At 42.7% G+C, this 24,696-nt stretch overlaps 1 protein-coding gene and 1 long non-coding RNA gene across 3 annotated transcripts in view; one reads left to right on the plus strand and one right to left on the minus strand.

Moving 5' to 3' along the window:
* Positions 1-24,696, plus strand: part of MXI1 (MAX interactor 1, dimerization protein) — a 101,978-nt gene that overhangs the window by 10,034 nt on the left and 67,248 nt on the right. Inside the window, exons 1-2 of one of the 2 annotated variants that reach the window (XM_049854979.1) lie at positions 10,043-10,336; positions 12,836-12,968. In XM_049854979.1, coding sequence (XP_049710936.1) covers positions 10,264-10,336; positions 12,836-12,968 — 206 coding nt within the window. In that variant the 5' untranslated portion in view covers positions 10,043-10,263. Of the gene's footprint in view, positions 1-10,042; positions 10,337-12,835; positions 12,969-24,696 lie in introns of those variants that run through there. The other variant, XM_049854978.1, reaches the window with a different exon arrangement.
* LOC126059316 (uncharacterized) lies at positions 2,162-4,849 on the minus strand. Its single transcript, XR_007513418.1, has 3 exons — positions 4,709-4,849; positions 4,416-4,528; positions 2,162-2,481 (listed from the first exon to the last, which is right to left on the minus strand). It is a non-coding gene; the product is annotated as an uncharacterized LOC126059316 (long non-coding RNA).

A 24,696-nucleotide genomic window follows, 5' to 3' on the forward strand; every position in this document is an offset into this window, starting at 1 on the left:
CCTTACAGACTGAACAAAAACTTATCCTGAGCTTTCCAAAGAGGTAGTTCCTCCCCACAAACCTCCATGTTTAAAATTCTTTGTGTTTTTGTATTTGTCCTTGTAATGTCTATGGGTCTGACTCTTTTTTTTTTTTTTTTAATGGCCAGAGTGTAGGAAACCAAATACCATGTAAGCAGCCTTGTAAACAGACGCATTCCACTCTCAGTTCTTTGGAGATAGGGGCCTTCTGCACTTGGAGGATTGTCTACACCAGTGTTCCTACTAAGCTCACTCTCCATAAAACATGCCCTTGCCCACATTCCTCTAATATCTAGGTCCAGTATTTGCTAAAAAGTCCAAACCAGTTGCCATCAAGTCAGTTCCGACTCATGACGACCCAGTGTGTGTTAGAGTAGAACTGTGCTCCATAAAGTTTTCAATGGCTAATTTTTCAGAAGTAGAATACCAAGCCTTTCTTCCAAGATGTCTCTGGGTGGACTTGAACCTCTAACCTTATGGTTAGCAGCTAAGCACTTTAACTAGCCAGGGCTTCCTCTAGTGTCCACTAAAGATATTCAAATGTAGCAAAACTGAACACTGCCCTGAGGGAGAAGGGGATTGGAAATTCAAGCTAAAGCCAATAATAGGGGATCTGGACTACCTCCTATTTGAGAGAGTTTATTATGTATTTTTATTGTCATTAGAAAGAATACTTGAATAAAGATGACTTGGGACTAGGCAGGCTATAGTGTTAAAATGGATGGCATGCCGAGGGATGTTCTGACTCCAGCCATGGGTGGCAGGTGGGACCTGTTGTTGACTTTGTTTTTTCTTCTACAGGTGCCCAGAACTACCTTTGGGGTCACTGTGTCATCCCCTTTTACCTCCACCACAGCCTGACCATCCCAGCCATATTTCTTGACTCCCAGGATTCCGAGTGCCTTGCATACAGCTTTCTTTCATTCATCCCGCCAGCTGAAAAGTTTAGCTCAATGCAACAAATAATTTTAAAAATCTGTAGGAGCCAAGGACTGGGCTTGGTGCTTCCAAAGTGAAATATGCATGTGCTCCAGTTTCAGTTCTATGTTCTACTTCAAATAATAGACAAATAGAGACCAATGAGCAATCCTTGTCTGTCTTCTGGGAGTCTGGTAACTTGTCCCCAAGAAGGCAGCTGACAAGTGCAACGTGCTCTCTGTTTCCTAAAAACAAGCCTGTTGCCATCAAGTTGATTCTGACTAATAGTGACACCATAGGACAGAGTAGAACTGCCCCATAGGGTTTCCAAGGAGCATCTGGTGGATTCGAACTGCTAACCCTTTGGTTAGCAGCCAGATATCTTAACCACTATGCCACCAGGGTTTCCCTGTTTATTAAGCATTTACTATGGGCCAGCATTGGAAACCCTGGTGGCGTAGTGGTTAAGTGCTACGGCTGCTAACCAAGAGGTCAGCAGTTCAAATCCGCCAGATGCTCCTTGGAAACTCTATGGGGCAGTTCTACTCTGTCCTATGGGGTCACTGAGTCGGAATCAACTCGACGGCAGTGGGTTTGGCTCTTAGTTTTCTGGATGGGCCAGCACAGTGCTAAGTGCTTTACATAGCTTTGCTCATTAAATCCTCACAGTCTTCCAACAGGAAGTCCCTGAATCCCTGAGTAGTGCAACTGGTTAATGCACTCCACTGGTAACCAAAGCGCTGGAGTCCCAGTCTACCCAGAAGTGTCTCAGAAGAAAGGCCTAGCAATCTGCTTCCAAAAAATGAGCCATTGAAAACCCTGTGGAACACACTTCTACTCTGACACACGTGCACACTGGATCCCTATGAGTCAGGATGGATTCAAGAGCAACTGGCCTTAAAACTATTCTCATTTCATAGATGAGAAAAGTGGAATATCAGCAAGGCTGACTAACTTTTCCAAGGCTGCATGCTAACAACTGTGAAGCTGAGACTCACCGGGAGATCCTAGGGCTCTGGGAGAAGCTTCAGGGAACAAGAAGTTAGCAAGAGGCAAGAAAGAGAATCTGGAATGTTTAAAGTCCAGGCCAAGGGTCCTCACTTTCTTCCCACTCATCCTGAGGCAGAAAGGGAGGTGACCAAAACCTTCCTGGGCTCTTTGAGTATTGACACTGAAGCCAACTTAGGCCCCTTTCTCTGGAGGGCAGTGGTCTGGAGTGTTGATGCTTGTGCCTGTGGTACCACCCAGCCCAGCACCTTCAAGGGAACTCACCCAACCAGTATGGCTCTTCCCACCAGGGTATCAAGGTGTGAATCCACGCCCTGTCAGGCTGTACTAGGCTTCCTGAAGGCGCCCAAGCTTGTCGGGCAACTGGGCTGGCCCATGCTGGAAGCCAAGGGCTTGTGCCAGAGGAGCCAGAGAAGAGAGGCAAGCATAAGCCACAGAGATGAGCTTTAGACCCTGGCTGCCACTGTGACAGTGTGGGCCAGCTGGTCCTGGTAGAAGGCATGGGTCCAACCTCTTTCTCGTCCTGATTGAGATCTAGGAAACAAGAGTGATCTTAAATATAACTGAGTTCATGTCACTCCCTTGTTTGATGCCCTCCCATAGTTTCTTTCCTGTCTCCTTAGAATGAAATCTAAACTCCTTGCCATGGCCTTCACCCTTGCTGCTTAGAGTGTGGTCTCTGGATGAGCATCTTTGGCATTCTTTGAGAGCTAGGCAGAAATGCAGACTTCCAGGACCCACCCACTCCTCCTGAATCAGATTCTGCATTTTATCACAATTCCCAGGTGTTGTATGTGCCCATTAAAGTTTGAGAAGCTGGCCTAGACAACTTTGGGACCTTTCCTAGTCACCCCTTTTACCTAAAGCTACTCCCCCCTTTGTTATTTATTCTTTATCCTACTTATCACAGTTTGGAATTATTTTACTCATTTATTCTCAGTCTGTTGGCCTAGAATAAGGAACCCTGGTGACACAGTGGCTAAGTGCCTGGCTGCTAACTGACAGGTCAGCGGTTCGAACCCACTCACTATTCCATGGGAGAAAGATGTGGCTGTCTGCTTCCATAAAGATTACAGCCTTGGAAACCCTGTGGGGCAGTTCTACTCTGTCCTATAGGGTCGCCATGAGTTGGAATAGACTTGACGGCAATGGGTTACATATTTATCTATTTATTTATTTTTTGGACTAGAATATAAGCACCTCGAATATAGGGACCGTAAGTAGTTTTGTTCATTATTCTATATTCACTAGCTAGCATAGGGTCTAAAGCACATAATAGATACTTAGGAATATTTGTTGAATGAACTGAGTTCTCTGCCTTTAACCTTCTAGCCTAGTGTTTTTCAACCAGGGAGCTATAGGTGGGACAGTTCTTCCTTATGTGGGTTATTCCCGAATGCTGCAGGATTTTGACATCCTTGCTTTCCACTTATTAAATGCTAGTTGAGCCCTCCTAGTCATTGTGACACTCAAAAAGACTCTCCTACAAATTTTGTTTTGCCTTGTCGTATTGAACATACCATGATGTATGCTGTGGGCTTAGAGTCAGAAAATCCAGGTTTGAGTCCGTTAACTACCTGTGTGACCTTGGGCAAATTACTTAACCCTTCTGGGCCTCATCTGTAAAACGGGAGTCTCAGAGGTGTGCTGAGGGTTAAATGAACTGACTGTTCTCGAAGCACTGTACATATAGTTCACTATCATTAAACAACAGCTAGGCAAATGGAGATATATTATTCTGGGATCACTGGAGAATCCCAGAATCAGAATGCTGAAGCTGAAAGAGATAGTGAGATCATCAGAGTCCTCAGACAGGCAAGAGCCTGGCTGTGTTTTTGTTTTCTTTTTTGAATAAATGCTGGACCTGAGGCTGAGAATGCAGACATAAGGCAGCAAGGGCTGGATGTGTGATTTAGTGTCCAGGGCCTGGCTGGGTCTAAGAGTGACCTCCACAAGTCCTGTTGCCTGGAGGGGGGTGGTAATGCCAAGGGTGGCAGGGCAACTTGAGGCCAGCTCCTGGCAAGGAAGAGAGAGGGTTACCCAAGGCTGCAGCAAGAACGTGGAGCATCCTCTTAGCAGAAGGGGAAAGCCTCAGATAGTTTTTTTTTTTTTTTTCCCTTAAAGGTTTGAAAATCAAAACCATATAACTTTGAAAGGACTATTGCAATACCAAAACCTGATAGATGCAACAAAAAAAGAAAGCTGTAGTTTATTCTCGCTTTTGAATAGCAATGCAAAAAATTCTGAACAATATATTAACTCATGAAATCGAGCAGTGCATCAAACGAGTAACATACCACGATGACCAGGTTGTATGCCAAAGATGGCGGAAAGTCAAGGAATCTATCCGTTTAAATGATTACAACCACAGATTAAAGCATCAAATGATGAAATGTCATTTGGAAAAAAGCATTCAGGAGGCACTCTTAATGAAGGAAAACTACTTAGATACAACAAAGATTATTTACCTATGGTGGTCTTTTAATGGAAAATGTTGTGGTGAAGTTGGTCCTAGGGCTCATGGTCATCGTTGGCAAAGGAGTTGATTCTGAGAACAGCCTTTCCTTAGAAAAAATGAACCCTGAACAGAAAACAAAAGCAGGCATCGGATCCCTTTGGAATGTAACTTGATCTGTAAGGATGGGGCCCCACAGGTTAAAAGATCAGAAAACTTGCTCCACTTTAATATTTTTGTTTTTAATGAATCATCCAGAAAAAGAATTATAGAGTCTGAAGGCCTGAGCTCTAACCCTTGCTTTACCATTTAGACAGATAGCTGTGTGGCCTTGGGCAAGTTAACATACTTCTCTGAGCTTCAGTTTTCTCATCTGAAAAATGGGAAGTGGGGTGAGGGATCAGCTTCATGATATAAATGTCCGTGAAACAAACCATGTCATGTTATCTGGAGGAGCATTCATTTGGGATGGCCCTAACAAAATGCAAATAGCTTATCACATGCCCCCTAATATCCCCCCCAGTAGGGTGCTCTAGAATAAGCAAGCCACTTAGCCATACGTAATAATTGAGTCCTGCAATGCAGATTTCTTCATAGATCCAAGTTCATGCAAAAAAGAAGAAAAAGGACACCTGAGAGATTAACACATCCATTACAATCACTGAAATATGCTACCATAATAAGGGTCATTTAATAAAACGTAAGAAGCCCTTTTCTAAAGGGGAAGAGAGAGGCCAGGATAGAAGTCAAGTGCAGCTATTTGAGCCTCTGCCAGGGGCCTGATCTCACCAGAAAACTGAAGTTAAACAACAACAAACTTCAAGATTCATCGATCTCAGATTCATATTGCCTCCCCTGTTCTAACCCCCCCATCCTACCCCCTGTCCCCCATGTCCTTTACTTTCCCTTTCTCCTTTCTCCCCGGCTCGGGCACCTGGGTTGCTTGGTGTGTTTCCGTATGGTTGAGCTGTCAGCCGGCAGCCCTGGCGACCGGAGCCCTGGGAGGCGGCAGCTACCTCTCGGGTTTAGCATTACGTCATCCCTTCTAGACCCAAATTTATCTCGGGTGCACCCGCAGCTCTGAGCCGCCGCTGGCTTGAGAGCTTACGCATGAAGTTGGACAAGGCTGACTCACCGAGCGGAGGGAAAGCTTTGCTGCTGCTGTTTACGTTTCTGGGCTCTGGGGGGAGAGGTGGAGAGGAGGTTGCGGTTGCAATTTGGGGGTGGGGGATGGAAGATGTATAACTGTTCTGGTTCTCATTTAGGAACTCGGAGCTCGCCTTCCCCAGACTCCAACCTTGTTTATTTAAAACCCCTCATCCTCAAAAACAATTGCAGAAAACAGTGCCCTGCACAGTTAGCACTTTGCAGCTTCATGGAAGTTCGCCTAGCACCAGGTGGCATCAACACAGTGACGGTGGACTTGTAATTTAACCTCATGGTCCCTTCCTGTCTCCTATCTGCAGAAAAGGTATAACACAGACTGGCCTCCATTGCTCATGAATCTGCAATAAGTCACTTGGAAATTTGCATTTAGTAAACTGAGCCAAGAAGGGACCCCTAGAGTTGAGACCTTTGCCAGCTTCCTCCAGAAGGCAGATTGTCCCCAACTGGACTGTGCTTGTTAGAGGCTTGTTGGGGGACTTCTGGGAGATTTTTTTTCCATCTTCAATTGAGACTTTTGTTAGTAGACTTTGGAAGGCTTGCTTTTCCTCAGTTTTCCCGTCTGCAGTTGTAACGCAGACTGAATTCATCTGAGCAGAAGGAAGGCCATGGCTTCTTCCAGCTTGGGACTGATGCTGAGGGATGGTTTATGGGTGGCATTACTCTCTAGAGGATAGATCCTTAAGCTTTGTGCTGTAGCCTGTGTCCAAGTAGCGACTCTGGGAGGCTCAAGTAGGGAAAAGGAGGTGGCTGCTAGAAAAGGTTGGCGATTTTTGTGCATAACCCAGCCCTTAGCACCTCTCCTCTTCTTCACACATACACAGGTGGCCTTTGGGTGACTCTCACCCTACTTTTTTTCCCTTCCTCTCACTCTTTGCCATGGCTCTAGTAATTCACAACGAGGTCAACTGTGAAAAGCCAGACACACACTCCAAGTGCCCCAAGCATTTTTTTTTTTTTTTCTTTTTACTGTTGCCATCTGTCCATTCTGATTTATGGCGACCCCATGTGTGTCAGAATGGAACTGTTCCCTATAGGCTTTCAATGGCTGATTTTTTGGAAGTAAGTTACCAGGACTTTCTTTCCAGGCACCTCTGGGTAGACTCAAATTTATAATGTTTCAGTTAGTAGCCAAGCACTTAACTGTCTGTACCACCAGGGACTCAGCCCTAAGCATCTAGTTTTCTCTTAATAACCTGCTAGTGCTCTGTGACCTATGGATTTAAACGCAGCTTGAATCCACGTATATTTTTAGTTTGGATTACTTTTCTTGCTTGTACATCATATGGGTTTGTCTCCCACAGGTAAAGTAGACTTTCTTTTATTTGTCATAAAACTGCTCCTTTTAAGTTCCTGGGGTAGCCCTGGTGACACAGTGGGTAAAAGGCTCAGCTGCTAACCGAAAGGTCAGTGGCTCGAACCCACCAGATGCTCTAAGGGAGAAAGATGTGGCAGTCTGCTTCTATAAAGATTTGCAGCCTTGGAAACCTCATGGGGCAGTTCTACTCTGTCCTACACGGTTGCTATGAGTCAAAATTGACTTGGTGGCAGTGGGTTTGGTTTTTTGTTTGGGGTAGCCCTTGGCAATTTGGGATCTAAAGCTTAAAGAGGTCCTGCAACTGGTGAAAACCTTCATCCTACAAATTTCTACCTTCAACTAAGAAATATTCTGAGTGGGTAGATATTTTCTGTTAGATAACTTTGTCTCATCCCTATATAACATGTCCCTTGTTGAGGGTGGAAAGTGCTTGTTACACCTAACGGGGAAGCCTAGATCTGACCTAACCTAGCCAACAGCTGAAAAAGCACAGCCTTAGTTTCAAAGCCTGTACAAAAAAATTAATTCTCCTGTGGTTTGCAAACACCTCTCATTTTGGGTCTCCCTGCATTTGATGGAATATCTCTTTGGTTCTTAAATGTCGTGCCAAGTACAATATTTAAAAGGGCTGGCAGGATTTTGCAACTTGTGACCACATTGGAGATCATGTTCGCTCTGGAAATAAAAAGAGAAGTACGCGAGGAGAGGATGTTAAAATGCAGCATGAAGTTCATGACATTTTTGAGAGGTAATATTTCTATCCTAAGATGGTATTTTCTGCAGTAGCCATTGGAATGACCACAGGGAAGGGGACATTCTCCCCTCATCAGGAGCTTCCTGCTATTTTGGATGTCTACAAGCAGGTTAAAATAATCAGGGTGGGGAAAAGTTATGGATATGTTTACACAATTCCCAGCTTTCTCCTAGAACATTCAGTAGTTATGACCCTCTTGCCCTTTCCTCTCCCTAGATCAGTGGTTCTCAACCAGAGGTGATTTGTCCCCCAGGAGACATTTGACAATATCTGGAGACATTGGAGACATATCTGGTTGTCACGCCTGGCGGGGGGGGTGGGGGCGGGTAGAGTGCTACTGGCATCTGTCGGGTAGAGACCAGGGATGCTGCTAAACATCCTACAACGCACAGGTCAGCCTCCTACAGTAAAAAATGATCTGGCCCAAATTGTCAATAATGTCAAGGTTAAGAAATGCTGATCTAGGACTTGTTATACTGAGGGCATGAAAAGAGAGTGGTGGTGAGAGCAGCTTGGGGCAGTTTTTTAATGTGGTCCCCGCTGTTTTCAGCCACGGCTTTCAGTTATCCTTCCATGGAGGAGAGCATGAGCAGAAACAATCATCAATGTGTTGTTGTCGGTTGCCATTAAGACAGCTCCAACTCATGGTCACCTCATGTATCACAAAATGAAATGTTACACAGTTCTTTATCATCTCCATGATCATTGGTTCGTTTGAGTCCATTTTTGAGGCTATTGTGTCAGTCCCTCTCACTGAGGGTTTACCTCGTTTTCGCTGACTCTCTGCCAAACATGATGTCCTTTTCTAGCGATTGGTTTTTCCTAATGACATGTCCAAAGTAAATGAGCTAGTCTCGCCATCCATGCTTCTAAGGTGCATTCTGGTTGTATTCCTTCTGAGATTGATTTGTTTGTTCTTCTGGCAACACATGGTATATTTGATATTCTTCACCAACACCATAGTTCAAATGCATCAGTTCTTCTCTCTTTTTTCATTGTCCAGCTTTCTCATAAAAAAAGCTTCTGCTTATTTAGAGTGCCTAGTGTGTACTGAATACTGGAATTATTTCATTTAATCTTCACAATAAACCCTACTGACTATATGCTTCTTGAGACCAGGACCTGTGTCTGTTTCTTTCATTACTGTATACCTTATGTCTAGTACAGTGTCTGGCACATGGCAGGCCCTCAATGTCTTCGATAAATGGAGTAATTATATACATTTTATACATGAGGAAAATGAGGCTTAAGAATTGACACAGCACATGGTGAATATAATTAATGTCACAGAACCATACATATGAAGAGTGTTCAAATGGAACATGTTTTGTTACATATATACTAACCACAAGAAAAAAAGAAAAAACTACACAGCTAGCATAAATAGCAGAGTCAGGATGTGAACTGAGTTCTTTGTAACTCCAGCATTCACTCACTTACCCACTGAATTATGTCCTTCACTTACAGCACCAGAGAGATTTTCTGGCCTCTAAAAATACTTTTTTTTTTAAATACTAGTGAGGTGCTGAGGGAACGGAAAGAAGTTTTAAACAATAAATTAAAAAAACTACCTGTCTATTAAAAAAAAATTAATATATATATATATTTTTTATGTGGAAGGAAACCCAGGATGGTGCAAATGGTTAATGCTCTGGGCTGCTAACTGAAAGGTTGGAGGTTTGAGTCTGTCTAGAGGCACCTTGAAAGGAAGGCCTGGCAATCTACTTCTGAAAATTCAGCCATTGAAAACCCTGTGGAGCACAGTTCTGAGACACGTGGAATAGCCATGAGTCGGGATCAACTCAATGGAAACTTTTTTTTTGTTGTTAATGTGGAAATTGATATGGATGAAGGGCATCAGGGAAGCGCTCACACTAGATAAATCATTCCTTGTTTTTGAACAGTGATTTTGGCTTTTCAAAGTGTTTCTGTGTGTGCTGTCCGTACAGGGGTTATTGTCTCCATTTTGCAGGTGAGGAGACTGAGGCACAGAAGTTACAAGAGAAAGTAAAGGTAGAGGACTGCAACATGACACTTCAGATAAGGAATGCGGCAGCTCCTGGCCACCCTGAGGGGTGGGGGGGCGGTCCGCTGAGAAAATGGATTCCTCGGGAGTGAACTCACAGCTCCCTCAAACCCTCCTCTCCCAGAAGAAAAGCCTGGCAGGCAGCTTCTTTAGTCTTTCCACCCTGGAAAGAGAGAAGTAAGCCGAGCGGGACTACATTTCCCAGCGGGCATTGAGGAATCCCTGCAGGACGCAGGCGTACTGAGGCGGCATGCGTACTACGATTCCCAACGTGCAGTGGGCGGGGGCGGGACTACATTTCCCAGGGGGCTGAGGAAGGGGCGGGAGGGGGCGGGACGACGCGCTGCCCCCACCCCTCCCCCGTGCTCATGCTGAGAGGTAAACAAACCGCGCGCGGGCTGCCGGCGACGCGGCGGCTAAGCTAGGGCAGTGAAGGCGGCGGGCGGGGGGCGGCGGAGAGCGCGCCGAGCCGCGGCCGGACTGGCCCGCCCGCCAGCCGCACATGTCCCGGGGCGGTGCCGGACTGTAGCCGTCTGCGGCGCCTCCTGTCGGCGAGGGAAGGGGGCGCGGGGAGGCCCCGGCCACCACCTGCGGTGTCCATGGAGCGGGTGAGGATGATCAACGTGCAGCGCCTGCTGGAGGCGGCAGAGTTTTTGGAGCGCCGAGAGCGAGGTAACGGCTGAGCACTGCCGCCGCCGTCTATGCCCGCGGGCTCCTGTTTCACGCGGGTAGTGCGGTGCGGCGGGTGAGGGGAGTCGCGTGCGTGAGGGGAGGCGTGTGTGTGAGGGGAGGGGTGCGCGTGTGAGGGAGGTGCGTGTGTGAGGGGAGGTGCGTGTGTGGGGAAAGGCATGTGTGTGAGGGAAGGAGTGCGTGTGCGAGGAAAGGTCCGTGTGTGTGTGTGTGAGAGGAGGGGCAGGTATGTGTGAGGGGAGGTATGTGTGTGGGGGGGGAGATGCGTGTATGAGGGCAGGGGTGCGCGCCTGTGAGTGAGGGGAGGCGCGCATGGGGGAGGCGCGCCCGTGAGGGAAGGAGTGCGCGCGTGAGGGAAGGAGTGCGTGTGCGAGGAAAGGTCCGTGTGTGTGTGTGTGGACGGGCAGGTATGTGTGAGGGGAGGTATGTGTGTGAGGGGGGAGATGCGTGTGTGAGGGAAGGGGTGCGCGCATGTGAGGGGAGGCGCGCGCGAGGGAAGGAGTGCGTGTGCGAGGGAAGGTCGGTGTGTGTGAAGAGGGGCAGGTATGTGTGAGGGGAGGTATGTGTATGGGGGGGAGACGCGTATGTGAGGGCAGGGGTGCGCGCATGTGAGGGGAGGCGCGCGCATGAGGGGAGGCGCGCGCGTGAGGCGAGGCGCGTGAGATGAGGCGCGTGAGGCGAGGCGCGTGAGGCGTGGCGCATGTTTGTGAGGCGCCTGCGTGAGAGAAGAGGGGTGACACCTGTGTGAGGGAGGGGGGTGTATGAGGGTAGGGGTGCGTGTGTGTGAGCGGAGGCGTATGTGTGTGCGAGGGGAGTGCTGTGTGTGAGGAGCGGCGCATTTGTGAGGGGAGCTGCGTGTGTGATGGCAGCTGTGTGTGTGACGCAGCTGCATGTGTGGGGGAGATGCATGTGAGCGAGGGGAGGCAGATGTGTGAGCGGAGATGCGCTTGAATGATTGGAGATGCCTGTGAGTGAGAGGAGGGGTGCGTGTGTGAGGGCAGGATGCAAGTGTCCAGGGCAGGGGAGGGGCATGTATGTGTATGAGGGAAGGGGGGTGTATGAGGGGCATGTAAGTGTGTGAGGAGAGATGTGCTTGAGTGAGTGGAGATGCCTGTGAGAGGAGGGTGTGCATGTGAGGGGAGGTGTGTGTGTGTGAGGTGGTATGTATGAGGACAGTAGTATGCTTGTGTGAGCAGGGGTGCAAGTAAGTTTGAGAGGAGGTGTGTATGAGAGGATAGGCCTGTGAAGGGAGTCACGTGCATATGTGAGGAGGTACACATGAGCGTGAGGGGTGGATACGTGTGTGTTTGTGTGTGGAGGGTGAAGGGGCTGTTAAGTGTGTGAGGGGCAGGTGAGGGGAGCATGGGGAGGTTTGGGATCCTAGGAGAGAGAAAAGGAGCCCTGATGGCACAGTGGTTAAACGCTCTGCTTCTAACAAAAAGATCTGCAGTTCCAACCCACCAGCTGCCCCATGGGAGAAAGATTTGGCAGTCTGCTTCTGTAAAAATTTACAGCCTTGGAAACCCTATGGGCCAGTTCTGCCCTGTCCTATAGGGTCGTTATGAGTTGGAATCAGCTTGAGGGCACACAACAGCAAAATACAGGAGAGGGGAATGGAGGGATCATTGGAGAGAGGGTGAAGGCAGAGCTGGGGGAGGTGTGGAAAGAGAGAAGTAGAATGAGGGGAGCTGAACAGGAGGAGAAGGGAAGAGGGTATTGGAGATGAGGAGGTGAGTCTTAGCACTTAGGAGAAAGGAAAGAAAGAGAAGAAGGAAGGGGATGGGAGCTGGGCACAAGGGGTGAGGAGACAAGGCCAGATGAGAGTAGAGGAAGGAAATGCTTAGCTGAAGAGGAGGGAGGAGGAAGAAAAATTGTGGGCAAGGCTTATCTGAGTATCTGAAGTGTGATGAGATGGGATCCCTTTGGAGATGTAAAGAAATTGGGGTATGAAGAGCAAGAACTCTGGAAATTGGGGTGTCAGGAAAGAAAATGGTCCTCTAGAACTCCACTACCACTGCCATCGAGTTGCATAGTGAGGACTAGGTGATTGAATTATTTGAAGTACATGAAAATGTGGGGCTTAGAGAGACACCTTCAAGAATGGAGAGAGTTAAAGGGAAAGGCGGTTTTGAAGCAAGTGAAATCATTGAGGTGAATGGTAACTGGTCTCAGAAATTGGGGTGTTTCAGTCAAGGAAAATTCACGGAGGAAAGGATTTCTGAGAGGATGGAGAAATTACTTGGTTTAGAGGAGATATCAGTACACCTTCCAGGGGATGGATCAGGTCTGTATATAAAATGTCGTAGGATTGATGTCCAGGCAAGGGCTGAAATTTTTATCTTCCAGCCATAAAGAGTGGGAGAACTTCAGCTCTTTTCCTTCTACTTTTAACAACTCGTTATTGCAAGGACTTTGGATGTGTGGATCTTGAATTTGAATATATTCCTCTTAACAGATACTTTTTTCTTGCTATTTTTTTAGAGTGTGAACATGGCTATGCCTCAACGTTCCCTTCCATGCCAAGCCCCCGGCTGCAGCATTCAAAGCCCCCACGGAGGTTGAGCCGGGCACAGAAACATAGCACTGGGAGCAGCAACACCAGCACTGCCAACAGGTAGCACGCAGGGGAGGTTTAAAAGGAGGAGCTGCAGAGAAGGAGCACAAACAAAAGTGCCAGCCCTACTGAATTAAATTCTGCTTTAATGCCAAGTCTGGAGCAACAGTAAAGGAGCCACATGGATTCCTTTACCACCATCCCTGGGGATTTGGTCCTAGGAATCATAACTTGACTTTGTATGGAATGGAAGGATAGAACCTGGGAAAACAATCATACACTTTCTTGCTGAAAATATTAACATGAGGAGGTCTATGACTGAGAGGACAGTAAGTTGAGAGAATTGGCAGCGTATGTCCATGCATACACCACATGCTAAAAGTAATCTTGGGCCAGCTTTCGTTGTTCTGTCCAAGTTTAGGATGATGTCTTAGTTACCTAGCGCTGCTATAACAGAAATACCACAAGTGGATGGCTTTAACAGAGTTTATTTTCTCCCAGTCTAGTAGGCTAGAAGTCCTAATTCAGGGTTTCAGCTCCAGGAGAAGGCTTTTTCTCTTTATCGACTCTGGAGGAAGGTCGTTCTTGTCAATCTTCCCCTGGATTAGGAGCTTGTCTGCACAGGAACCCTGAGTCCAAAGGACGTGCTATGCTCCTGGCACTGCTTTCTTGGTGGTATGAGATCCCCCACTCTCTGCTTGCTTTCCTTTCATGTCTTGTAAGATAAAAGGTGGTACAGGCAGTGCCCCAGGGAAACTCCGTCTACATTGGATCAGGGATGTGACCTTAGTAAGGGTGTTACAATCCCACCCTAATCCTCTTTAACATAAAATTACAGTCACAAAATGGAGGACAACCACACAATACTGGGAATCATGGCCCAGCCAAATTGATACACACTTTTTTGGGAAGACAATTCAATCCATGACAAATGATCTAAGAAGTTTTTTTTTTTTTTTAAATATTATGGCTATTTATTTATTTTTAATTAATTTTTATCTTGCTTTAAGTGAAAGTTTACAAAGCACATCAGTCTCATACAAAAATTTACGTACACCTTGCTCTCCCTCTAATGAAATAGCACGGTACTTCCCTCCACTCTCTCTACTCTTGTCCATTCGGATAGGTTAAGAAGAATTTTTAAAAACCGAAAATAGATCTGTTGGTATAAAGCAGAGTCAAAAGCTTTGTTAATGGAAAAAACATATTTGAGTAGGAAGTTAGTGAGCATGGTCTATTTGTTATTTAAGGAGGAAAGGAAAGAAAGACTATGCTGTGGAAGTTTTGCCTCAAAAATGATACACAAGATTGGATTGGAAAGAGCGGTCTTTAAAAAAAAAAAAAAAGCCATTTATCCTTCAAGAGTACAGATTCCTAGAAAATGCCTGCCTGGATTTACTCAGACATAGTTGACTTCCATTTTTGTAAGTTTTTGGTGGTGTCTGGCTGTCTCTGCAGTGTTTTTGTTCCAGGGATCCAGTAAGTTCCAAAGATTCATCTTAATACAAAGCTTTCAAAAGGTCTTACTTGAAAGTTCATCAGATCCTGCCTTTCTCATTGATAAGAGGAAAATTAAATGAGACTTTTGTTGTTTATTCCCAAAGCTTTGTCTAGACAATAATAAATATTCATTTTAGGTAGACAGAGCAATCTGCAGGTAACTAAGTTTGCTTGAAGGTTTTGGGGAGCTTCAGCCGAATGGTGGAGGAGGGAGCAGAAGTAGGGGCTCTTTCTAATTGATGAAGAAAATTTGATGCACCTATAGATGACAGAGCTCATGTGCTTGGATATTCCTACTCTTCCCCTCTGACATCACTGAGGCCAGAATAGGGTTTGTTCCTCCCCCTTTCATTTATCTTAAAGCTGCACGTTTCTTTTTCTTCCTTAACTTTTTTCATTGAGATTATTCTGCATTTTTTTCTTGTAATGTTATTGTGATAAAATATATGTAACAAAAAGTTGGCTGTTTTAAGGGTACAATGCATTGATATTAATTACACTGACTGTGTTGTACGACCATCACTGCTATTTCCAGTTTTTCATCACCCCAAATGGAAACTCAGTACCTCTTAAGCAATAATTCCCTATTTCCCCTCCTTCCAGCCCTTAGTAACCATCAATAAACTTGTGTCTCTATACATTTGACTATTCTACGTATTTCATATAAGTAAGGTTATACACTATTTGTCTTTTTGTGTTTGATTTCTTTCATTTAGCATAATGGTTTGAAGATTCATCAGTGTCTTAGGATGTATCAGAACTTCATTTTTCTTGAGGGCTGAGTAATATTCCATTGTCTGTAAATATCACATTTTTGTTTATTCATTCATCTGTTGGTAGACATTTGGTTTTTTTTCTATCTTTTGGCTATTGTGAATAATGCTGCCATTAACATCTAATGACCATGAGGCTTTGAGTCTCTGCCTTGAGATCTTTTGGGTATATACCTAGGAGTGGAATTGCTGGGTCATAGTGTAATTCTATGCTTAACTTTTAGAGGATCTGTCATCCACAAAGACAGTACCATTTTACAGTCCCACAAATATTAGGTGAGGGTTTCAGTTTTTCCACACCCTGTCTAACACTTGTTATTTCCCTTTTTTTTGATAATAGCCATCCTAATGGATGTAGAGTGGTATCTCACTGTCATTGATTTGCATTTGTCTAATCACCACTCATCTATTTGTCCTACTATGGATATTTGTGTGTTACTGAGATGCTGGAAGAATCTTCAAAGTAGCGTCAACCTTAATGATGGGGATAGAGTAAAGCTTTTGGGACCTTCATTTGCTGATGTGGCATGACTCAAAATGAGAAGAAACAGCTGCAAACATCCATTAATAAATCGGACTGTGGAATGTACGAAGTATGCACCTAAGAAAATTGGAAGTTGTCAAAAATGAAACAGAATGCTTGAAGATCGATACCCTGGGTACTAGTGAGCTGCAGTGGACTGGTATTGGCTATTTTGAATCAGATAATCATATGGTCTACTATGCAAGGAATGACAACTTGAAGTAGAATGGCATTGCATTCATTGTCAAAAAGAACATTTCAGGATGTCTTCTGAAGCACAATGCTGCCAGTGATAGGATAATATTGATACACCTACAAGGAAGACAGGTTAGTACAACTATTGCTCAAATTTATGTGCTAACACCAAAGATGAAGAAATAGGAGATTTTTACCAACTTTTGCACTCTGAAATTGATCTCAGATGCAGTCAACATGCATTGATAATTACCGGTGATTGGAATGTGAAAGTTGGAAACAAAGAAGGATTGATAGTTGGAAAATAATGGCCTTGGTGATAGAAATGACCCCAGAGATTGCATGATAGAATTTTGCAAGACCAATGACTTCTACATTGTAGATACCTTTTTTTCATCAACATAGATGGTGACTATACACACAGACCTCACCAAATGAAATACACAGGAACCAAATCGGCTACATCTGTGGAAGGAGATGATAGAGAAGCTCAACATCATCAATCAGAACAAGACCAGGGGCTGACTGTGGACAGACCATCATTGTTTATATGCAATTTCAAGTTGAAGCTGAAGAAAATTAAAACATAAGTCTACAAGAGCCAAAATATAAACTTGAGTATCTCTCACCTGAATTTAGAGACCATCTTAAAAATAGATTTGATGCATTGAACATTAATTACTGAAGGCTAGACGCGTTGTGGGAGGACATCAAGGACATCATACGTGAAGAAAGCAAAAGATCGTTAAGAAGACAAAAATGAAAGAAAAGACCAAAATGGATGTCAGAAGAGACTCTGAAACTTGCTCTTGAACAGAAGATTTCAAATGGCATCTTGAGAAGTTAAGTATTATAATGAAATGTGCAAGGACTTGGAGTTAGAAAACCACAAGGGAAGAACACGCTGGGCATTTCTCAAGCTGGGAAGAAATGAGGAAAAAATTCGGGCCTGGAGTTGCAATATTGAAGGATTCTGTGGGCAAAAAATTGAATGATGCAGGAAGCATCAAAAAAGATGGAAGGAATACCCAGAAATCACTGTTTCAAAAAGAATTGGTCAATGTTCAGCTATTTCAGAAGGTAGCATATGATCAAGAACCGATGGTACTGAAGAAGTTCAAGCTGCACTGAAGGCGTTGGTGAAAAACAAGGCTCTAGGAATTGAGGGAATACCAATTGAGATGTTTGAACAAACGGATGCAGCCTGGAGGCGTTCACTCATCTATGCCGAGAAATTTGGAAGACAGTTGCCTGGCCAACTGACTGGAAGAGATCCGTACTTGTGCCCATTCCAAAGAAAAGTGATCCAACAGGAAATTATCAAACAATGTTAATATCATACACAAGTAAGATTTTGCTGAAAATAATTCAAAAGCAGTTGCAGCACTATGTTGACAGGAAACTGCCAGGAATTCAAGCCGAATTCAGAGGAGGACGTGGAAGGAGGGATATCATTGCTGATGTCAGATGGCTCTTGGGTGAAAACAGAATACTAGAAAGGTGTTTACTTGTGTTGTATTGATTATGAAAAGGCATTTGACTGTGTGGATCATAACAAATTATGGATAACATCGCCAAGAATGGGAATTCCAGAACACTTAATTTTGCTTGTGAGGAGTCTCTACATAGACCAAGAGGCAGTTGTTCGAACACAGCAAGGGGATGCCATGTGGTTTAAAATCAGGAAAGGTGTGCATCAGGGTTGTATCTTTTCACCATACTTACTCGATCTGTATGCTGAGCAAATAATCCAAGAAGCTGAGCTATATGAAGAAGAATGTGGCATCAGAATTGGAGAACTCATTAACAACGTGCTTTATGCAAATAGCACAACCCTTCTTGCTGAAACAGTGTGGATTACACCTCAACATAAAGAAAATAAAAATCTTCACAACTGGACCAATAAGCAACATCATGATAAATGGAGAAAAGATTGAAATTGTTGAGGATTTCATTTTACTTGGATCCACAATCAATGCCCATGGAAGTGGTAGTCAAGAAATCAGATGATGTATTGCATCGGGCAAATCTGCTGTAAAAGATCTCTTTAAAGTGTTGAAAAGCAAAGATGTCACCTTTAGGACTAATGTCCACCTGACCCAAACGATAGAATTTTCAGTTGCCTTATATGCATATGAAAGCCGGACAGTGAATAAAGAAGACAGAAGAAGGATTGATGCGTTTGAATTATTGTGTTGGTGAAAATATTGAATATACAATGGACTGCTAGACGAACAAACAAATCTGTCTCGGAAAAAGTACAGCCAGAACGCCCCTTAGAAGTGAGGATGGCAAGACTTTGTCTTAGGTACTTTGGACGTGTTATCAGAAGGGACCAGTCCTGGAGAAGGACATCATACTTGGTAAAGTAGAACCAAAAAAAAACACCCCGTTGCTATCAAGCCAATTCCAACTCATAGTGACCCTATAGGACAGAGTAGAACTGCCCCATACGGTTTCCAAGGAGCGCTTGGTGGATTCGAACTTCTGACTTTTGGTTAGCAGCCATAGGTCTTAACCACTATGCCACCAGGGCTTCCAAGAAGGACAGTGAAAAAGAGGAAGACGCTCAACGAGATGGATTGACACAGTGGCTGCAACAACGGGCTTAGACGTAGCAACCGTTGTGAGGCTTGCACAGGACCTAGTAGAGTTTTGTTCTGTTGTACATAGGGTCATTATGAATGGAACCAACTCGATGGCACCTCACAACAACAGTCACTAATGATGTTGAGTGTCTTCTCACGTATTTATTGGCCATTTTTATGTTCTTTGAAGAAATGTCTATTCAAGCCCTTTGCCCATTTCTTACTCGGATTGTTTTTTTGTTGTTGAGTTGTAGGAGCTCTTTATATATTTTGGATATTAAACCATTATCAGATATATGATTTTCAAATATTTTCTCCCATTCTGTGGGTCGCGTCTTGACCTTCTTGATAAAGCCTTTTGATGCACAAATATTTTTAATTTTGACTTTTAATTTTTTGTTGTTGCTGTTGATTTTGGTATCACATTTTCTGTATTTTTAAACTTAATTACAAAAATAACTAGCCTTAAGCTTAGTATATGTATGTATTTGTATTTGAGTCTAGAGAGTCTGTTGTGGTATGGTATTTTTGAGATGAAAACATATAGTAAGATATGCATTGTTTAAAAAATAAGTGTAAGTTTGCTTGCCCTTAAAATTTCTACTTAAGGTATGAGAAATTAAGACTTATTCAGGAATTTCTGTATCTTTCAATCAATTTGTAAATTTTTTTTTTTCCCCCCGAGTTCTTTTTTAAAAAACTTCAGAGACATAGAAAGAGTACCAGGTAGGAAACTAGGCCTGGGTTCTGTCATGCCACAAGTACACATTAAGTCTTTCCTGTTTTCCAGAAATCCTGTTTTCCTCTCTGTCCCTTGTTGCTCTCATTTGTAAATGAGATTATGGACTAAATCGTTAACCAAGGTACCTATGTTCCTTGAAATTCTGTGACTCTTATTTATTTACAGTTTTGGAGATCAATTACTATACTGTTACGTTCAGTATACCTTTCCATCATACAGATGTGGCATTTTTCTGAAAATTCAAGGATTATAGAGGCATAAATAAGACATGCATTTCTAGGCTTTACCAATTATATAATGGGCCATTAATACGGGAGTCTTCATCATCTGTTGACTTAGACTTTGCCCAGCTTAGAATTTTGACCAAGTGATGTTTCTTTTTCATGCTAGTGTTCCTGTTAGGATTCTACTATTGTGTGGGACCACAGTGTTAATTACTGTGTATTTTAGTGCAGCATGTCAGAAAATTTGTAAAACTACTAGTATGCCATACTGCTTTGATAGTTGTTGTGTGCCGTCGAGTCAATTTCCAACTCCTAGCGACATCACAGAACAGAGTAGAACTGTTCCACGGGATTTCCTAGACTTTAATCTTCACAGAAGCAAATCACTAGTACCCAAGGGAAAGTATCTACGTGTACATTGGACCATGTAAGATTAAGGAAGGTAATTTTTCATGGAAACATAAGTAACAAGAAATAGATTTTACAAAATGTTCTCTCAAAGGTTTACCTGTGTGAGGTTTAAGCAGGGGCTGTGGAAGAGAGCTAGTATGTTAAAGCAAAACACTGGAAATTATTTCTCCTTAGCCATTTATTTAAAATTCTGGTTCATGGAAATAGGGGCACAGAAGATCAAATTCCAGTGGTGGGGTACTTGGGAAAAAGCGTTGTTACCGTTCATAAGGGACATAGGCCTGTTAACTTTAAGCTTATTACTGCGTTTTAAAAAGATTTTATTATATTGGTTACATAAAGGTGAAATTAAAAAGTTTTGTAGAAATTTCCATTTTTTAGTCATTTGAAACAAGGAAAGGAATAGAATTGATGAGTGTATGTGTCTTATTTTTTCCTGATCAAGAAGTTAGCTGTGTATAAGTTGCTGTTTGAACTATGCATCTTGAACGTTGAGATCTTGTATGTCGTAAAATGACGTTTATTTCCCTGACATTGTAGCATCTTTATGGTATAATGTTGGCTAAGAGGTAACGGCTGCTAACCAGAAGGTCACCATTTCGAATCCACCAGGCACTCTTTAGAAACCCTATGGGGCAGTTCTACTCTGTCCTGAGTCGAAGTTGTCTTGACGGCAATGGGTTTTTAGTTTTATAATGCTCTCAGGTATAATATATTTGTGATATAAAATGTTATGTCATAAATTTATGCTGAAAGTTGACTCATGATATTATAATCTATTCTTCCTTTTTCCTAAGTCTTGAAATTTTGTTTTCACAAAAGTACGAAGGAGAGAAAACATAACAATGTGACATTACAAGTATGTACCTTACAAATCCCAGTGATTTTATCATTTGGAAACCTTCTGACAACTGGGAAGAGGGACCTATAATACATATTTTTAAAATATGTGCTTGACTTTACAGTGGTCTTGGCCACAGCCTTCTGACACACTTCTGATGTCACTCATGCTAACATGTTACTGCTATTAGAGACTTGGTCAGGAGAGCTATCTGGCTCTTTGAGGAGCATCAGATAAACTCAAATTTTTAACTTCTCTAATGTTTGATTTCACAACTGAAAAAAAAAATCTCAAGATCTGTCATCTTTAAAATGCTGCTAAATAAGCCGTACTTCAATGTAATACTGATTTCCCCCTAAATATTTCTTCAATCTGCCTTTTCTTTATCTTCATTGCTACTCTCCTAGTCTAAGCTGCCACTGTCTCTCACCTGGACAAGTGTAGTAGCCTCCTAGCTAGTGTTTCTGCAACCACTCTTCTTTCAATATAAATAGTTTTTTTTTTTTCCTTTGGCTGGGCATAGTTTTTCCTTTATCTTTTGCCAAGTTATTTCTATCTAATAACTCTCTTCCTTCAGCTCATTTATAATTTCCTCAGAGAAGCTTTTCCTCATCTGCTGTAGTATGGTAGGTCAGGTCTTCGCATATCTTACGACTCTCTTACTTTTTTTTTCATCGTGTTTATCACAGTTTGTGTGAATACATTTATCTGATTGTTTGATAAGTTTGTGTCTTGTTCATTGGAGCATAAACTCCATGAGCCCATTGTTGAGGATGTTGGGTCAGTCCATCTTACTGAGGGTTTTCCTCGTTTTCATTGACCCTCTACTTTACCAAAGATGACACCCTTTTTTTAGCGATTGGTCTTTCCTGATGATGTGTTCAAAGTAAGCAAGATCAAGTCTCGCCATCCTTGCTTTTGAGGAGCATTTCAGTTGTATATCTTCTAAGACTGATTTGTTCATTTTTCTGGCAGTCCACAGTATATTCAGTATGCTTCGCCAGCATCACCATTCAAATGCGTCAATTCTTCTTTTGTACACAGTAGATATTTCTTAAAGAATGATAGATTTTCAGGCTCCAGGTAAACTATTCTAAATCAGAACTGAGTTCTTCTTTTTTGCTGAGTACCATATTGGACCCTGGAAGGAGAAATGATGGAAAAATAGGCACTGTCTGCTTTGGCACACTCTTTGGTTACTTTGTGTTCTAAGGGATGTTAATGATAATATATTTGGAAAGGAAAACAATATATAGTAGCTGAAGAATAAAAATAATTGGTTTATGCGTGAATTTCAAGTTGATGAATAATACGTTCTCTTTAGAATCTCAAAATTTCAGTACCACCTGCTAAGATTGAAGCCATTAAAGAACAAAACAACTTTTCCTACCGCTTATAAGACTTTAGTTAAACTTTTCTTAAACTACAGACTAAAGATGTTACAGTCTTATTTTAGAGGGAATGATTGTATTGTATTTTTCAGCTTTATATACTTTCTGGCCGTTAATGAATTTTTTTTTTTTTTTTTTGGGTCAGGGAAAAGTGAATTCATTTTCTAGGTTAGTTATAGTAGAGAGGATTTTTTTTATACCCCTAGTGGAAGTTTTTTTTTTTCTTTTCTTAGTGGAAGTAATTTGAGATTTGCTTCATGTTGTATTTTTATTCTTAAACATGTACCTTTTTGTTCGTAGAAGAATTGAGTGAAGAAGCCTTATTTTTTTATAAAATTTTTTTTCTACTTTTCTGTGTTTTTCAAATTTTCCGTTTTAAAAAATGGTTTCTGGTTCTTTGTTCAGTAGAAAACTCTCAAAGTGTCAAGACCTAATGAAAATTAGTAGCAGTTAAACTTTTAATGATGCCAGTACCATTCTTTAGTGTTTTCCACAATTGAGTGATTGACACATCCTGTGTGATGTATTCTGTGATATTCTTTTGCCAATATCAAATTAAATGAAAAAATTGGGGGGAATTACTTGGGTGCCTCATGTTAAAGAAACTCAGATTTTCCATTAGTAAATGCTTCATTGAAGCCGTAAGCTTGCTGTCTGTGGTTTCTTAAAGAGGAGACTTACATAATCGTACCTTGTCAGTCAGTAGGACAGTTGCTTCTGTCACTATTTGATGAGAGACCTTTTGCCAGAAAATTGAATATACAGTGTGGAAGAACACAGATCATAGAAAGGAAATTCAAGATTTTGTCTGGTACAGTTCTTTGCTTTATGAAGGTAAGATACTATCACTCATAGAGAAAGTACATGTGGCCTAGAGATGGTGAGTGAGTTGCCTAAGCCTTCTGGCTATAGGTGGTAGTTGACTTCAATATCAAGCTGAATTTTAAGCAGTATGTACATCATTCTGGAGCCCTGGTGGCGCAGGTGGCTAGGAGCTCAGCCACTAACCGAAAGGTCTGCAGTTTGAATCCACCAGCCGCTGGTTGGAAACCCTATGGGGCAATTCTGTTCTGTCCTATAAGGTCTCTGTGAGTCTGGATCCACTCTACGGCAGTGGGTTTTGTTTTTTTTATACAGCATTCTGACCAGGTAGGATTACTGACTTGAAGAAAGCTTTCTCTTTTAGATTTCTCCTTAAAAATGAAACATTGCCTCCTTTTGGATACAGCTTTTTTTTTTTTTCCTTCCTTAAGCAGAGACAATTTTCCACATATTAATGTAATCAAACAAGTTAAGTGGCATGGTTTGACAAATTGTTATTTCTAGATCCCATTTTTAGTCTGATTTTATAAGGCTGATGTAATTTAAGCTTGTATGTCTTTTGTTTTATTGTTTTTATTTTTTTCATTTGGCCTCCTACATTTTCAAATCCTGCCTAACTTTTATTTTTCTCAGTATGTATATATGTGTCTGTGTTTATATACACATGCTTATTGTCATCGAGTGGATTCTGACTCATGGTGACCCTATAGGACACAGTAGACCAGCCCTATACAGATTCCAAGGAATGGCTGGTAGATTCAAACTGCTGACCTTTTGGTTAGCAGCTGAGCTCTTAACCATCACACCACCAGGGCTCCTTATATGTGGATGCATACTATATTTCCATGCCCTTAGGGAGTTTACAGTCTAATGAAGGAGATATATGTTATTTTAAACTGTGACGAGCTTAAGGAAAAATAGGGAATCCTATGACATATATAGAAGCCGTAGTGGCGCAGTGGTTAAGAGCTCAGCTGCTAACCAAAAGGTTGGCAGTGTGAATCCACCAGTCACGCCTTGGAAACCCTGCGGGGCAGTTCTACTTTGTCCTATAGAGTCACTATGAGTCGGAATCGACTCCACAGCAACGGTGTTTTTTGTTGTTGTTGTTGTTACAAGGTATATAACAGAGGACTTGCTGAAGTTTGGTGGATGAGGGAAGGCTTTTCCAGGTTGAACCTCTTGCAATCTTGCTTTTACTTATGCTGAACATTTTTTCATGTTCATATTTATACCTCTGTGACATCATTTTTAATTGCTGCATAATTCTATTTCTTGTGTGTATCTGTGGGGTAAAGAATTTACCCAGAGTAATTTGGTCTTTGCCGTTGTTTACTAAGCAATAACTCTAAACCATTGGAATTTCCTGAGTTGATTGAGGTACTTTTGTTATCTAAGGCCTCCAGACCACACCTGAGGGTTTGTGCTAATGAGTGGGGGGTGACCTGGCCAGAAAGACCACTGCATGACCTGATACCAGCTGACCTAGGGGTGGGGGCATGATTCAATGAATCATGCCTATGCAATGAGGCCCCAATAAAAGATCCATTGGCTTCCTGGTTGTTGAAAGATACTGATGCATGGAAGAGGGTACAGCATCCCTTTTTGGGACATGGAAGCCTCACGCTGGGAATCCTCCCAGATTTTGCTGTATGTGTCTCTTCTTTTTATCCTTTTTCCTACAATAAAACCGTAGTCTAAGTATAGCACTTTCCATGAATTCTCTGAGTGGTTCTAGTGAATTATCAAACCCAAGGAGTAGTGGAAGCCAGCAAGTC

This window comes from Elephas maximus, chromosome 16, assembly GCF_024166365.1.
Source record: "Elephas maximus indicus isolate mEleMax1 chromosome 16, mEleMax1 primary haplotype, whole genome shotgun sequence".
In the NCBI taxonomy this organism is placed as follows: domain Eukaryota; kingdom Metazoa; phylum Chordata; class Mammalia; order Proboscidea; family Elephantidae; genus Elephas; species Elephas maximus.